Source organism: Amblyraja radiata, chromosome 9 (assembly GCF_010909765.2).
Source record: "Amblyraja radiata isolate CabotCenter1 chromosome 9, sAmbRad1.1.pri, whole genome shotgun sequence".
Taxonomy (NCBI): domain Eukaryota; kingdom Metazoa; phylum Chordata; class Chondrichthyes; order Rajiformes; family Rajidae; genus Amblyraja; species Amblyraja radiata.
The window spans coordinates 12,115,437-12,132,714 of NC_045964.1; the positions used below are offsets into that span (position 1 = coordinate 12,115,437).

At 43.1% G+C, this 17,278-nt stretch overlaps 1 protein-coding gene across 2 annotated transcripts in view; it reads right to left on the minus strand.

Annotated features, from left to right (window-relative positions):
* Positions 1-7,189: 7,189 nt before the first annotated feature.
* Positions 7,190-17,278, minus strand: part of dnajc17 (DnaJ heat shock protein family (Hsp40) member C17) — a 107,458-nt gene continuing 97,369 nt past the window's right edge. For both annotated transcript variants that reach the window (XM_033026690.1, XM_033026689.1), the window contains one exon: positions 7,190-7,827. In XM_033026690.1, coding sequence (XP_032882581.1) covers positions 7,720-7,827 — 108 coding nt within the window. In that variant the 3' untranslated portion in view covers positions 7,190-7,719. The remainder of the gene's footprint in view (positions 7,828-17,278) is intronic.

The following is a 17,278-nucleotide window of genomic DNA, read 5'->3' on the forward strand; positions in this document are numbered from 1 at the left end:
TGGGCCACTCCGACGGGAGTGCCGTTCTCCCTCGGGCTGGGCCACTCCGACGGGAGTGCCGTTCTCCCTCGGGCTGGGCCACTCCGACGGGAGTGCCGTTCCTCCCTCGGGCTGGGCCACTCCGACGGGAGTGCCACAGCCCCTCGCGGGAGAGTCTTGGCCCCTCGCCAGGCCGTCCTCACGGGAGCGCAGTTCCAGCCCCGAGCTGGGCCGCCCTCACGGGAGCGAGCCCAGGGTAAGTCCTGACAGGCTGCCTCCGGAGTCCCGAGGTCGCCAGCTCCGCCATTAGGCCTCAGCGCAGACGGAGGCAGAGAGGGGGGATACGACGAAAAAGTCGTATTCCCCCCAAGGGAGAGACAGCAAACCCCGTTTCAACCCCCCCCCCCCCCCCCACATAAACACAACCTAAAAACCAAAAACGAAACTACACAAAACGAAAAAAAACAACACAAAAAAGTAAAGACAAACGGACTGCAGGCGAGCCGCAGCCGTTCCCAGCGCCGCCACTTCCGGTATGATCTTGACTAATGCCACAGTGGGATCGGCTTCAGTAATCGTAGAGAGATAGTAATGTGTAGTTTCTCTTCGTTGCTCTGTAAACTTGTTAGAAAAGATGCACGAGTTAAGAGGGTGTGGCCTTGCTCCACCATTCAATAACTTCTTGCTTGATTGTGTCTTGTCCACTTTCCCATCTCCCTTTGACCATTTCCAATAGTATGAGTCATAGTGTGGAAATAGGTCCTTTGGCACAACTCATTCATTCCGACCAACATGCCCAATCTAAGCTAGTCCCATTTGCCCATGTTTGGCCCAAAACCCTCTAAACCTTTCCTATCCAAGTGTCTTTTAAATGCTATTATAGTACCTGCCTCAGTTTCCTCCTCTAGCAGCTTGTTCCGTTTATCCACCACCGTCTGGAAAATGTTGTTCCTCAGATCCCTATTAAAACTTACCCCTTAAATCTATGTTTTATGGTTCTTAAATTTTCTACCTTGCGTAAAAGACTCATCTATTTCCCTCATGATTTTATAAACTCACCAAGGAATAAAGCACAACGTTTCCCCATAGCTTAGGCCCTCAAGTCCTGACAACATCCTCTTAAACCTTCTCTGCACTCGGAAAGAAACTTAATGACATCCTTCCTGCAGCAGGGTGATCGAGACTGAATTTAGTACAGACGTACTTTGACTTATGTAAGGGTTACATCCTGAGGATGCTTGCTTAAATCAGATGTTACGTAAGTCGCAAATGGAGACCATGAGAACAGCTGACTGGCATGTAGAAACGGCCGCATGCACAGTAGCACACTGCTACCAAGACAAGGAAATAAAGCAGTAGGATTAAAGAATTAGTCATATGAGAAAACAGGCACTGTGTCTAAACTTGCCCACATTGACCAACATATCTCATCTGCTCTAGTATCACCTGCCTGTGTTTGGCCCTTATCCCTTTAAACCTGTCCTATCCATGTATCTCAACGACCTCCTCACCTCTGCTGACACTGGTTCCCTCAACATCCTCATCCTCCTCGACCTGAGCGCAGCCTTCGATACAGTGAACCATAACATCCTGCTCACCAGACTCAAAAGACCTCGGCATTGAAGGCTCTGCACTCAGCTGGCTCCGTTCCTACCTTTCCAACAGATCCCACTTCATCTCTCTCCACAACCACACCTCTGCTACAGCCGCAGTCACTCAAGGCGTTCCCCAAGGCTCCGTACTCGGCCCCCTCCTCTTCATCATCTACATCCTCCCCCTTGGTCAGATACTCCGCCACTTCAATCTGGACTTCCACTGTTACGCTGATGACACCCAGATTTACCTTGGCACCAAATCCCCCCACAACCCCCCCCTCTCCCATATCAACTCCTGTTTGTCAGCTATAAAAACCTGGATGCAACATAATTTCCTCAAACTCAACAGCGATAAGACAGAATTCCTCCTCATAGGCTCCAAAGCCACACTCAGCAAAATCAACAACCCCACTCTCACCATCGACGGCACCACTGTCTCCCCATCTCCCCAGGCCCGCAACCTTGGCGTGATCTTTGATTCCACCCTCTCCCTTGAGCCTCACATCCGCCATGTCATTAAAACCTCCTTCTTTCATCTCCGCAACATCGCCAAACTCAGACCCTCTCTCACACCGCCTGCTGCTGAAAGACTCATCCATGCCTTCATCTCCTCCCGACTGGACTACTGCAACTCACTTCTCCTTGGCATCAGCTCCACCTACATCAACCGACTCCAACTGGTCCAGAACGCAGCCGCCCGACTCATCACCCACACCAAATCCTGGCATCACATCACTCCAGTCCTCAAAAAACTTCACTGGCTTCCCATCTCCCACCGGATCACCTACAAAATCCTGGTCCTCACCTACAAAGCCCTCCACCATCTGGCCCCCACATATCTCACTGACCTCCTCTCCCCCTACCAACCCTCACGGTCCCTCAGATCCACATCAGCCGGTCTCCTCTCCATCCACAAGTCCAACCTCCGCAGTTTTGGGGACAGAGCCTTCTCCAGGGCAGCCCCCAGGCTCTGGAACTCCCTCCCCCAACTGATCCGCAATTCCGTGTCCCTCCCCATCTTCCAGTCCCGCCTCAAGACCCATCTCTTCACCTCTGCCTATCCTTAGCCCCACGTCCCCGTTCCCTTTTCATCTGTGCATTAATTGCCTCATGCTGTGTTTTGTATTGAATTCTGTCTTTACTTTGTGTACTAGTCATGTCTCTACTATTTATTTCATTCCCCTTACATGTTTTTCCTATACATGCTCAATTTTTGTAAGGTGTCCTTGAGACTCTTGAAAGGCGCCCATAAATAAAATGTATTATTATTATTATTATTATTATTATCTATCTAAATGTTTCTTAAACATTGTGATAGTACCTGCCTTAACTACCTCCTCTGGCAGCTCGTTGCATACACCCACCACCCTTTGTTGGAAAAAGTCACCCCTTGGGTTCCTATTAAATCTTTCCCCCTTTACCATAAACCAATGTTCTCTGGGTCTTGATTTCCCGTTCTCTGGGCAAGAGACTGTGTGTCTACCCGATGTATTCTTCTCATGATTTTCTACACCTCTATAAGATCACCACTCATCCTCCTGTGCTCCAAGGCATAAAGCCCTAGCCTGCTCAACCTCTCCCTTTAGCTCAGGCCCTCAAGTCCTGACAATATCCTCATAAATCTTCTCTGCACCCTTTCCAGCTTGATACCATCCATGGTGCCCAGAACTCAATCATTCACTGTGTAGGTCCTGCCCATGTTAATCTTCCTAAAATGCAACACCTCACATTTCTCTGTATTAAATGCCATAAACCATTCTTCAACCCACCTGCCCAACCAAACAAGGTCCTGCTGCAACGTTTGACAACCATCTTCACAATACCATCCATTTTTTTTGTCATCTGCAAACTTGCTCATTATGACATACGTTCTCATCCAAATCATTGATATAGATGACGAACAGCAATTGGCCCATTCAGCTATCTCTCATTGAATTCCATGGGTTTAACCTTCTAGAGCAGCCTACCATGCAGATACTTGTCAAATGCTTTGCTGAAATCCATTTGCTTTCATAAGTGTGAGTTTATGCAAGTTATCTATTAAGTTGTGGAGTGCCTGTCCTCTGAATGCTGTCTCACCAACATCTTGTACAACTGTAATATGTTCCAATATCTACATTCAATACCCTAACGGATGTAGACTAATGTACCAAAAGCCATCTTTACCACCCGTTCTACTTACAGTGCCCTCCATAATGTTTGAGACAAAAACCCATCATTTATTTATTTGGCATGCTCAATTGGGTTCAGATCGGGTAATTGACTTGGCCACTCAAGAATTGACCATTTTTTAGATTTAAAAAACTCCTTTGTGCTTTAGCAGTATGTTTGGGATCATCGTGTTGCTGTAGAATGAGCTTTGAGGCACTTGTTTGAACTTGAGCAGAAAGGATGTGTCGATACACTTCAGAATTAATTATGCTACTACCATCAGCACTTGTAGCATCAATGAAGATACAGTGCATTCAGAAAGTATTCAGACCCCTTCACTTTTTCCACATTTTGTTCTGTTACAGCCTTATTTTAAAATGGATTAAATTCTTTTTTTTTAATCATCAATCACACACAATACCCCAGAATGAAGAAGCGAAAACAGGTGATTTGAAAATTTTGCAAAGTAATTAAAAATAAATAACTGAAATATCACATTTACATAAGTATTCAGACCCTTTGCTATGACACTCAAAATTGAGCTTAGGTTCATCCTGTTTCCATTGATTATCCTTGAGATGTTTCTACAACTTGATTGGAGTCCACCAGTGGTAAATTAGATTGATTTGGAAATGCACACACCTGTCTATATAAGGTCCCACCGTTGACAGTGCATGTCAGAGCAAAATCTAAGCCATGAGACGAAGGAATTGTCCGCAGACCTCCAAGACAGGATTGTGTCGAGACACAGATCTGGGGAAGAGTATAAAACAATTTCTACAGCATTGCAGGTCCCGAAGAGCACAGTGGCCTCTGTCATTCTTAAATAACTTTGGAACCACTAGGACTCTTAAAGAGCTGCCCGCCTGGCCAAACTGAGCAATTGGGGGAGAAGGGCCTTGGTCAGGGAGGTGACGAAGAACCCAATGGTCACTCTGACAGAGCTCCAGCGTTCCTCTGTGGTGATGGGAGAACCTTCCAGAAGGACAACTATATCTGCAGCACGCCACCAATCAGGCCTTTATGGTAGAGTGGACAAATGGCAGCCACTCCTCAGTAAAAGGCACATGACAGCTCGCTTGGAGTTTGCCAAAAGGCATGAGAAACAAGATTCTCTGGTCTGATTAAACCAAGATTGAACTCTTTGGCCTGAATGCCAAGTGTCACGTCTGGAGGAATCCAGGCACCGCTCATCACCTGGCCAATACCATACCTACAGTGAAGCATGGTGGTGGCAGCATCATGCTGTGGGGATGTTTTCCAACGGCAGGAACTGGGAGACTAGTCAGGATCGAGGGAAAGATGAAAGGAGCAAAGTACAGAAAGATCCTGCTCCAGACCATTCAGGACCTCAGTCTGGGGCGGAGGTTCACCTTCCAACAGGACTACGACCCTAAGCACACAACCAAGACAACGCAGGAGTGACTTTGTGACAAGTCTGTGAATGTCCTTGAGTGGCCCGGCCAGAGCCCGGACTTGAACCCGATCGAACATCTCTGGAGGGACCTGAAAATAGCTGTGCATCGACGTTCCCCATCCAACCTAACAGAGCTTGAGAGGATCTGCAGAGATTACCCAAATACAGGTGCCAAGCTTGTAGCGTCATACCCAAGAGGCTGTAATCATACACTTGAGGTTATAATCGCTGCCAAAGGTGTCTCAACAAAGTACTGAGTAAAGGGTCTGAATACTTATGTAAATGTGATATTTCAGTTATTTCTTTTTAATTACTTTGCAAAAATTTCTAAACACCTGTTTTCGCTTTTTTATTATGCGGTATTGTGTGTAGATTGGTGATTAAAAAAATGAATTTAATCCATTTTAGAATAAGGCTCGTGACAAAATGTGGACAAAGTGAAGGGGTCTGAATACTTTCTGAATGCACTGTAAGTGAGCCAGTACCTTCAGCAGCCATGCGTGCCCAGGCCATAACACCCCGACGAACAGGTTTCAAAGATGAGGTGGAATGCTTTGGATCTTGGGCAGTTCCTTCACTCTTCCATACTTTGCTCTTGCCATCACGCTGATATAAGGTAATCTTTGTCTCATCTGTCCACAAGATCTTTTCCAGAACTGTGGTTGCTCTTTTAAATACTTCTTGGCAAACTGTAACCTGGTCATCCTATTTTTGCGGCTAACCAGTGGTTTGCATCTTGCAGTGTAGGCTCTGTTCATGAAGTCTTATGCGGACAGTGGTCATTGACAAATACACACCTAACTCCTGAAGAGTGTTTTTGATCTGTCGGACAGCTGTTTGGGGATCTTTCTTTATTATAGAGAGAATTCTTCTGTCATCAGCTGTGGAGGTCTTCCTTGGCCTGCCAGTCCCTTTGCAATTAGTAAGCTCACCAGTGCTCTCTTTCTTCTTAATGATGTTCCAAACAGTTGATTTTGGTAAGCCTAAGGTTTGGCTGATGTCTCTAACAGTTTTATTCTTGTTTCTCAGTCTCATAATGGTTTTTTTTAATTTTCATTGGCACAACTTTGGTTCTCATGTTGATAAACAGCAATAAAAGTTTCTAAAGGTGATGGAAAGAATGGAGGAAAGACAAGATGCTGAGAGCTCTTATACCTGCATTAAGGAGGCAATTAAATACATCTGATCAATTACAAACACCCGTGAAGCCATGTGTCCCAAACATTATGATGCCCTGAAATGGTGGGACTATGTATAAACATAGCTGTAATTTCTAAATGTATAAAAATGGCCTTTATTAAAATCTGACAATGTGCACTTTAACCACATGTGATTTTTTTCTATTACAAATCTCAAATTGTGGAGTACAGCCAAATAAATAAATGATGGGTCTTTGTCCCAAACATTATGGAGGGCATAGTATCACACCACTTTCAGAGAACTATGCACCAGTACTTCTAGATCCCTCTGCTCTAAAACATTCCCCAGGGCCCTACCATTCACTGTGAAGGTCCTGCCCTAGTTTGACGTCCCAAAATGCAACACCTTCCACTTATTTGTGTTAAACTCCATTAGCCATTCCTCAGCCCACTTGAAGATCCTGTTGTAATTTTTGATAACCATCTTCGGTGACTAGTGTTTAAAAATCTATCAGCTCAAGACTTGAATTTACCGAATGACTGAAATAGAGAATTCTTAAGATTTATAATCTGATGTTTAAAAAACTTTCTCCTCAACGGTCCTAAATTGTCAAAAACTTGTCCTGACACTAGTTCTGCACACTCCAGCTGAATGGGACAATTTCTTGGTATCTATTTTGTCACTCTCTCTCTGAATTTTCTCAATGAGGTCACCTCTCCTTCTTCCCACATTTAGTTAGTATTGGACAATTTTAATCTCTCCTTATAAAACAACAACCTCATATCTGGATGTATATCTTTAGGGAAGGAGACATAAACGTAACGCTACATTTGAGAGCTCATTCAAACCCTGAAGACTCACAAAACATGTACTGCAATCCCCATGCTTTGTAGAATATGGATGATTGATAAATAAAATACTTTATTTGAAATGTTTGTGTGATAGTCTATTGATTGTCCTAATATCCATATGCATTTTCTAAGTTTATGCAATCCATACAAATCTTAATCCCTGCTGTCAGTGGATGTATTTAGTACACTGGTACTGAGAAGAATGTTCCAATTCTTCTTATTACCTCCGGTAACATTAAATGTAGTCTTAATTTTTCACAAATTGCTTTTTGAATGTTCTTTTGGCATCTAGTTTAACTCTTAAAAAATGTCTTGTTTTAATGACTGTCTGAAAGCAGATAGGTAGCAACGAGGAAAGCTGGATAGGAGCAATTTTCTGCAGAGGCATTTTCACTTCAGTGAGGCTTGCTACTGAGCTCAACAATCATGTATGTGAGAAATCAGCAGCTGACATCGCTCCTTAAAGTGCCACCCAACTGCCCATAGAATTACTTCCAGGCACTGACACAGAGTCACGATAAAGATTCATGAAAAAAAAGTTTATTTCCGGTGAAACTAATGTGTAAAGCACAGTCCTGCAGCATGTTTAATCATCATCTTTCTGAAGCTCTTCAATGAGACGCTGCCTTTCTGCTGCCTGTCGCATCCGCATCATCACTAGACTTTCATAATCCCGTTCAGTCCGAGCAGTGTTCTGGGAGGCAAAAAATAATGGTCAGTACTGAGAATATACATTTGTGCACTTAGTTTACTGCATTCAGTGTTCACATTTTGGTAGTCTCTATCTTGGGGGAGTCAAAAGCAGATTGGATGACTACTGAGTACTTTGATTCAGCTTGCAAGGATGACCTTAAGCTTCCAGTTGCCTCCAGTCTATTCTTATCTTTAGTATTTTCCTAATAAGGCCAGATCATTCCAAAAAACGTCCAGCTACAAGCCGGACGAACAACATTTAATCGCGCCGCTTGCTCTTTTATAGCCCTCAGGACCACCAGTATGCCCTTGAGGACCTTTGCTTCTGTCTTGAACAGTGGCCAAACAGTCAACCACCACCCTCCTTCACATAACTGAATTTGTTCTCACACTGGACAATTCCATCAACTACCAAACTACTCTCTACACCTTGCATTGTTGGATGTGTGTTCTTTGGAGAAAGTTCAAATCTTATGAATAGAAGTTTGGAATAAAAATACTCCATGTACTTCCTCAGATCTGTGCTCATGAGATGAATGTATTAACTTGTTTAATGCAATGCTCATTGCACTCTCCAGCTGGTCAAAACCAAAAGGGTCTTTATAAATATCAGATCCATACATATGGCAGTATAGTTTCGACAATACTTTATTCAAACCATGGACACCAATTTGCATATCAAGCCCCTTGACAAGTAGTGTCTCAGTCAATGGCATTCTAGTATTTATTTACAGCCACAGAAGCATGTAATATTTTATCACCAGGTGTGATTGATGTTTGTTTAGCCTGGCAGGAAGATGAAGCAGGTGAAAGGAACCCATTTCCTCAATTTGTCTATGGCTAAGTTCTGGGCCACAGATTTAAGGGCTAAAATCACTTTATCTCTGCATATCAATTACTGACAATGTACTTATTAGACCAACAAGGCAATAAAACTGTCAGAATCCATGAAACATGAAAAGAATATCAATGAACCAAGAGTTTATATCGGATCTATCTGGAATATACAAATATGCAGTTGCCAAAGCTTTGTTGTTCACAGCGTGTGAGCTACAAAGAAAAACTGGCCCTAATCACAAGGTTATTTCATGAAAAGAATAAACTGCTTAAGGAAATCAGATGCTGCAACAGGTTAGGCAGCGTCTGTGGAGGGTATTGGAGATACCCTATTTCGGATTGAAGCCCTTTGTCCATTTTCCTTCAAAGAATCGGCCTAACCTGCCCCAGCATCTGAGTTCATCCAGCAGTTTCATTTTGCTCAGGATTCCAAATTCCAGGTTATTTCATGAGGCAGACTCACTGGAACTATGCTTTTTTTCTATAGACATTTATTTAATCCTTTCATTTCTGGATTTGTGCATCCACAGAGTTTACAATTCCTGAGAATAAATCTATCTAATCCATAATCTTCTGCACTCAATTTAAGTGTAGCGATAAATTTTATTCAGTAGCACTGAACAAAGTCTTGAAGCAGCCACAATTTGAAACTTTAACCATCGCTTTTGCCTCCACAGATGCTTCTTGACTCACTAAGGTTCTCCAGCAACTTGTTTCATTTGTTCCAGATTCCAGCATTTATAGTCTCGATCTAGAATGTACTGGGTAACCTTTGAATGAAGTTCCATTAAAACATGCATGTACACGAGGGTGCAAAAAAAACGATTAGATGAATGAGGAAGAAAGGGAGAAGGTAAATAAGAGTGCGGAGAACACAAAAAGTGAAAGCAAGGAATAATGACATTTAGTGAATGGTGAAGGAGAAAAAGTACAATTATTTTCATAGTGAAATATACAAAATTCAGTTTATTAACATACTGCTGAAATTCCTTGTCTTTAAAGAAGCAGAGATGAAATAGCAACTATATGTTCTTTAAGTATTTCCTGCCAGACAAAACAATAAAGAGTCAAGAGTGTTGTCTGCAGAGAGCAGTAGCAATCCCCCATACGATATTTAAATGTCCCTGCCAAACAGTGCTTTCAGTGTATTTCTCAATCGTATCAGTGGTTTGGTTTTTAGCTTCGGTGAAATGGTAACTTTAGTCAGCGATGCATAGGGTGCTTGTCCACTTACTCACAGGATCACTGTATTGGCACCTGATTGATGAGGATAGCATGGCAATGATTATGAACATATAACTGAGTACAAACATATGGCTCACCAATGGCAAGGCTGAATTTCACAGTCCTCTTTGGGTGTAAACGAATGCTCCAAGAAGCGTGAGAATGTTTTGAACATCCAAGCTTATTTTAGGCCTCCCACACACTGTTGTAAATGGACCATTACATTTGCTGGATGAGAAAATATGATTGTGCATTCACTCGTTATAGCAGGAGGAAAGCTAACACATTCGATAGACTTTTGAGGTGATGCCTGCATCCCACCTGTGATTGAAGTACAGGTTCACAATCTCTTATACGAAAACCTTGGAACCAGACACTTTTCGGATTTCGGAATTTTTCGGATTTCGGAATGGAAGATTTTTGGCGTCGATTTTAACGTTTAACGGGTGGCTCAGTGGTAGAGTGCTCGGCTCGTGGCCGCAAGGTCGCGAGTTTGCGCCTCGATCCCGGCAGTTAAAAATGTTCGGTTTTCGGAGCTCTTCGGTTTTCGGAATTTCGGATAAAAGATTGTGAACCTGTAGTTATCTACAAATAATGTATAGGAAGGAACTGCAGATGCTGGTTTAAACAGAAGAAAGACACAAAATACTGGAGCAACTCAATGGGACAGGCAGCATCTTTGGACAGAAGGAATGGGTGATGTTTCAAGTCGAGATACAAATAATGTTCTCATCAGCCAAGAAGTGTCACACGTGGCTTGAGTTGCTCAGAATTACACTGAGTACATGATAAATAACAGGCCATTCTGCAAACCCTCATTATGCCACGATTTATGAACTTCCTCCTATCCTGCTACATTAGACCATACCAGTATTTGTTCCTGTCACTTTACTCACTGGGTTTGATCCCGACCTCAAGTGCTGTCCGTTTGGAGTTTGCATTCTCCCTCTGATGGCGTGGGCCATCAACTGGCTGCTCAAGTTTCCTCCCACATCCCAAAGACACGTGGGTTTGTAGGTTAATTGGCCACTGTAAATAGCCTCGTGTTTCTAGGGAGCGGATGAGAAAGTGGGATAACATGGAACTTGTGTGTTTGATGGTCCGCATGGACTTGGTGACGTGCTGTATCTTTAAACTACGACATATCAGGATTCCTCTTAAATAGATGTGTTGTCTTGCTTCAATTACTCCGATGTTTCAAGTATGTCTGATTCCTAAGTTCACATTGTTAATATATAAATGCAGATGTGTGAACACAGGACTGCACCTTATAGAAAAGTACTTCTTACTTGCTCGCTTGTGTAATCAACTGGTTTTTGTTTTCAATTTATTTTCATTCATGCGCCAATTGCCATGAAGCATGTCAAATTCTGATCAAAATAAAGGTCAGTTGAGAATTGCAAAACCTCAAATTTCTGGCTTTCAGTGTCCATGTCAAGTATTCTCACCTCAGAATTCTCATCTCACCACGTCAAGCATTCTTACTATTCCGCTTCCTCTCCCATTCCTTCCCATCTATATCCCTTTCTCTGGCTCAAACTTCTCTGCTCTTCACTCCTTACCTTACAGCCGTTTGTTTTCTTTTCATCCCTAGCCTTTGTCCACCCATTTGCCAGTCAAAACCCCTCACCTATCCACCTATCACTTGCCAGGCTTTGGCGCACCCCCACGTCTCTTCCACCTTTCTCCCCCCAACTACCATCAGTCTGAAAAAGGATACCGACCTGAAATGTCACCTATCCTTGTCCTCCAGAGATGCTGCAAAACCCGCTGAGTTACTACAGCACTTTGAGTCTTACTTTTATATAAATCAGCATCTGCTATCCTTTTGTCCTCACTCACATTATGACTCGACGTAGAGCAAATATTCATTGAATAATTGCAGATTAAACTCTTTCATGGTCATACCTCACCATTCATATTGCTAAACCAAGCACAGGTCCTCCCCAGGTTATGGCACGGTTCCTTTCCCGAAGAAGGGTCTCGACCTGAAACGTCACCTATTCCTTTTCTCCAGAGATGCTGTCTGACCCGCTGAGTTATTCCAGTTTTTTGTGTCTATCTTTCTTTCCCAAGAACCGTTTGTAACCCAAACAGCTCACGTTGGAAATGCAGCTGCAAACTGAGTTCCCACACTGCGGAAGTTGTTTGCAGCCTGCAGCAGCTGGTAAATTCAACCCACCAGTATCCAAAACACTGATTCATATGTCGGGACTGTATGTAGGTCAGGTGTTTGTAAGATGAGGAGGACCTGTAAATATTTTCCTTCTTGGTTTTGACTCATCAAGAGCTGAATAGAAAGTGTCCCAAATACAGTCAAACTACCACAAAATGAGTGAGGAGATTTATTCTCATCAGTCCAAGTGGATTAAAAACCACATTTTGGGCGCGGAAGACTTTAAAAGTCTGAGTTTTGGCTTTATGAATTGCGTGTTACCTTGGAGAGTGGATCACCGGCTCTTTGAAGAACTTATTTGTTCTGGGTATGGCAGCAACAAGTCTCCTGGAGCAAACCAATGGAGTATTCTCATCTCTTTTCCCTCTTCACCGTGAATAAGCCCAAACATTTGTAACAGGGCCAGCCAGGACATTTTCACATGACCTTACACCTCCCAACCCCGTACATCTATAAGCCCCAGGGCCGGATTTCGATGAAGAGAGGCCCTAAGCTATTTCACTTGTGAGCCCCCCCCCCCCCTCCCAATCCCCCACCCCAACGACTAGAGGACCATGACTACCCGACAGCGACAGTGTGACACTTTTAGATCCTACTGTATGTTATCATTAAACAGTTGGTTTTAAAATACATATTGGATTCACCACGGAGCGGGCGATGCCTTACCTGGATCGCCGTTTGAAGCTGGAGTGTTGGGCCTGTGGCAGGGATGGGGGTTGGGGCCGGAGGAAGGCAGGTTAGTGGGCTGAGGCCGAGGCGATGTCTGGTGGAGGGGTGGTGGGTGGTCAGGGGGGAGGGGGGTATGAGGACTGTAGTGTGGGTGGGGAAGAGCTGGGGTCACATGGTTTGAGGGGGATGGGGAAGACCCACTGAGATTACCAGGGTTAGGGGGGCTAGCACTAAGACCCTGCCCAGTCAAACCCAGGGGAGTGGGAATCTGTAGCGTGGAAACATCAGGCGCGGTGCTGAGTCTGATGGTAAGATATCAAGATGTCCCACTTAATGGGAAAGGGGAGGGTGGGAGGGGGGTGGAGACTGCATAGTGGGGGTTTCAGGTAGAGACTGACTCAGATGTATTCATTGATGCACTATAAAATATTTAATGGTCATGTTAATTTTTTTTTATAGCCTTATGTTTTATTGAGGCGGAGGCTTCCATTTTCTGCTTGTTCGCATCAATAAAAGTTAACTAATTTCTGTAATCGTCGAGCAACGATTATTATAGCATTTCTGACATGAGTTAGGGGATGAATTAAAAACAGACAGTGCTGGAGAAACTCAACAGGTCCAGCAGCATCTGCACAGAGAGAAAAAAAAACTTAATTGCTTCAGGTCAACATCCCTTCATCCTAATTTGGAAACAAATTCTGATGAAGTTTCATAAACCCTAATGTAATGAAAGATGAGCCAAATATAAAAAGCAAAATATTCAAGCCACAGGTTCAACAAGTTCTGAGATAACTGATTGTGTATTTAATTTCAGCAGGGAGGTGGGGCTATATTTTGCCTCATGTCAGAGACTCTTTAATTGTTCAAATATCTTCCTGATTACAACACTTTTCACTCTTAATCATTACTTCTTGGAATAATCTTAACTGGCGACACCTTGTGATGACAATACATATCCCTTGCTAGTGTCAGATAAGAAAGACAAAATGAATGCTGTCTTCAAAGATCAGGTGAGGTTTGCGATGAGGACGGCAATTTTACAGAAAGGCCAAGGAATTATGACTGTGCATTGCACACCAATGTAGCCGACAGCGAACCCAGGCAGAGCTGTACCTCACAGCAACCCACGTTCCAGTGCTGTCTGTGTGGCGTTCACACACACGCCCTTAAACTGCATGGAGTTTCCTGGGATACGCAAGGTTTCACACATCCCAAAGAGGTGCTGGAGGATAGGTTAATTGGTTATTGTAAATTTCCTCCCTATTGTATGAGGTTGACGGGATGGGGAATCAGGTGGAATCCATGGGAGCGTGAGAGGAAATAGGTTGTAGGAATATAAGTGCGGGAATGGGATTGATGGGATTGCCCAAGAGCCGGTTTAGACTCTGTGTCAAATGGCTTCTTTTTGTAAGAAAATATGAAAGTAGGAAATTTAAAAAAAAGGTGTCAATCTTTGCCATCAATATCTTAATCATGCACTCAGCCTCCCTGAGTAATTGAAACCCCTTAATAATTTTGTACACTTCAATGGTTTCAGTGGCATTGTGATCAAGTAGTTGAACTATCAACCGGACCTTTGCACCTTGCTCCAGAGACACGTTCACCAAGTTAACTGGGGAATTGAAAATCATGTCCTTAAAGCTGAAATAAATAAATAAATCTCTGGTGGTTTCAGGATTACCATACTGTAAAGACTCATCTGATTCTGAGGAAATCTGATGAATTTACCCAGTAGGGCGTGTACATAACTGCACACCCAACATGCAATTGAATCTCAAGCACTTCCTCAGTTCAGTGACAAATAGGGAGGGACAATAAATACTGCTGTTCACATCTTGTGAAAGCATTAAGAAAAGCAAAAATACATTCACTGATAGTTATATAACAAGATTTAAGATAGCAGTCTCCCGGAAGGTTTGAAATCCAGGCATTTTCATCAGTGGAAGCACGTAGCCTCATGGGAATCAGATGGTGCCATCAAAGGATTTCAAATTTATCCCTCAATAAATCCGCTCATCATCTACACAATCATCATCCCATAAATGTAATGACATAATGTCATAAAGCATCAACTTTCACAGGATGTCTTGAGATCCCATAAAATGAATTGTCCCGATTGGTGCCTAGAAGCAGCATAATGAACACCGAGCAGTGTTACCATTTCCCCAATCAAATGGAAATCAACAGTAAAATTGGAGGTAAATAAAACTGCCAATGCTGGAAATCTGAACTATAAAGACCTTTCAAGGTGAAACGTTAACTCTTTTTCTTGCCACAGATTCTGTCCGAGTGCTTTGAGCATTTTATAATTTTATTTTAATGGACATCCAGGTTGAATAAGGATCTCTAGGAAATGGATCGATCCTGAATCAGCCGAATGGACTCACTTAGAACAGCACAACTCTCTAGGCCAAATGACCCATTACAAGAATAAACCAGAACTATGCTAAGGAGCATCCTTCACTGCAAATGGTTTCTTAGGAAAAAAAAAATCTCCATTCATACACGATCCTTACAGGCCTTGGGGATAATATTGTTTTTAGTGAAACCTGCAGATTGAGGCAAGATTAACAAGTGAGCAACATTATTTGCCTGTCAGTTTCAGAATATCACTGATGTTCATTGCCCTGAATATAATCTGATGTAAATGCCCTTAATGACCAGCTTAATGATTTCACCAGATTAATTTCTTCATAGTCATAATAACTTCACTATGCTCATAAAGCACATTCATATTGCTGCTGTGGAAATGAAAACTCACTAAATATTGAGAGCCTTAAGGGCCTGTCCCACTTGGCCGTCATTTGTGCGCCATTTACGCGACCTCGTCGTTGCGTTGACGCACGGGTAGCGTGTGGGCGGCGCGGGACGGTCGCATGGAGAAGCGCGGAGGGGTATGGAGTTGCGCACGGCGCTCCAGGATTTTGTAGTGCACAAAATCTTTGCACGCCTACGGCGTGACGTATTGCAGTCGCACGCTGACGTCCTGACCTCGTACGTGCAGCACTGTAGTATACGAATCAACTATCACGAATATCTTGATTGTACATGCTTTTGATGGTGGAATGTAGGTGCATTTTGCGATAAAGTTTGAAATCAGAAAGTCCCCAAAGAATGTCATGTCTATTGAGTAATTTGCCTGTATACATGTAGGTGACATATTGCGGTAGGCAGATCTGCGACGTTTGATGCCGATGATGATTCATTAAAAATTGCGAATTTTCAGACACTTGACACTCTTTTATAGAGTTTAAAACATTTTGTTCAACAGGCAGCTGCACCGAAAATTGAGTTTGCGGCGCAAGGTTCAATGTTAATGCAAGATCAGGGAGTCAAAGAACAATATTCGGTATTTTGCTTATATGCTGAGTCGGCTCTAATTATTTTACCTGTTTATTTATTTTTTGTTCCAGCTTCACTCACAACATGTCAAGTTCTCGTCATTACGAACCCCCATCCCACACACCCAAGGTAATGCGCAAAAGTCACTTAATTAATAGGTGTTTAGACATTTCCTCAGTGCGGGGTACCATCCGCAATACAGCAATTGGAACCAATACCATTTGTACTGAGCACGGAGCAAACATTTATATTCCGTGGGGGGGGAGGGGAGGATGGAAACATAACCCGAATCGACCAATTTTCTGAATTATACCATAATTCGAAAGAAAATACAGTATTATGCACTAAAACTTTCCACTGGGTATTCAAATGACGTCACGCATCAGTCTGTCGCGTAAATGACGGCCAAGTGGGATAGGCTCTTTAGAAAAGATAAAAGCAAGCAAGGATCAGTCAACACTGATCACAGCAGCAAGCTTTATAAGTGACAATGCTGGACACGCCCAACTTGAAGTGAGTATCTGCACTGGCTGTGGAAGCTGCAGTGCCACAACGTTGGGATCTGCATGGTTCACCTGGGGATTGGATCCACACAGCAGTGGAGTTCACCGCTAGAGTTTCTATCTACACTTAGGCAGACCTACTTGGTGGTTATATTTAGACTGTTATGGAACTGCTGTCGTTTGTACTTGTAACAATACAAACGGTTTCCAGTATTTGTATTTGCACTGGTACAAGCAGTTCCAATGTTAGCATTCATAACATGGTCTGCATTGAAATTCAAGTGGGACTGCTTTTGGCGGGGTACAATAAACATATATCATGCACACATACATACATTTTTGATGTTTTATATCGAGGGGCCCCGGACGAAATGTCCCCGCTGATCTCCACTGCACCCAACATGTTGCCACAGCCCCCAATTTATACTTTTAGAGGCATAGTACCGGGTTTCAATCAACACTTCTCTGAGTACTATAGGGTTTGTATTGACACAGCATTTTGCTAGGATGGTTTCCCAGATTGCTTTACTGCATAAAAGCAAAAATATAAACAAAAAGCTCAAAATAGTTCATCAAAAAAGAATACAATTTTTTTTTAAATTAGCAGGCCCTATTTCAGGAAGATGCATCTTCCTTACAGAGTTGCATGCTGACCAATTTAATCTGATGAATGATTCAACACGGCTTCACTCATCTCTGGA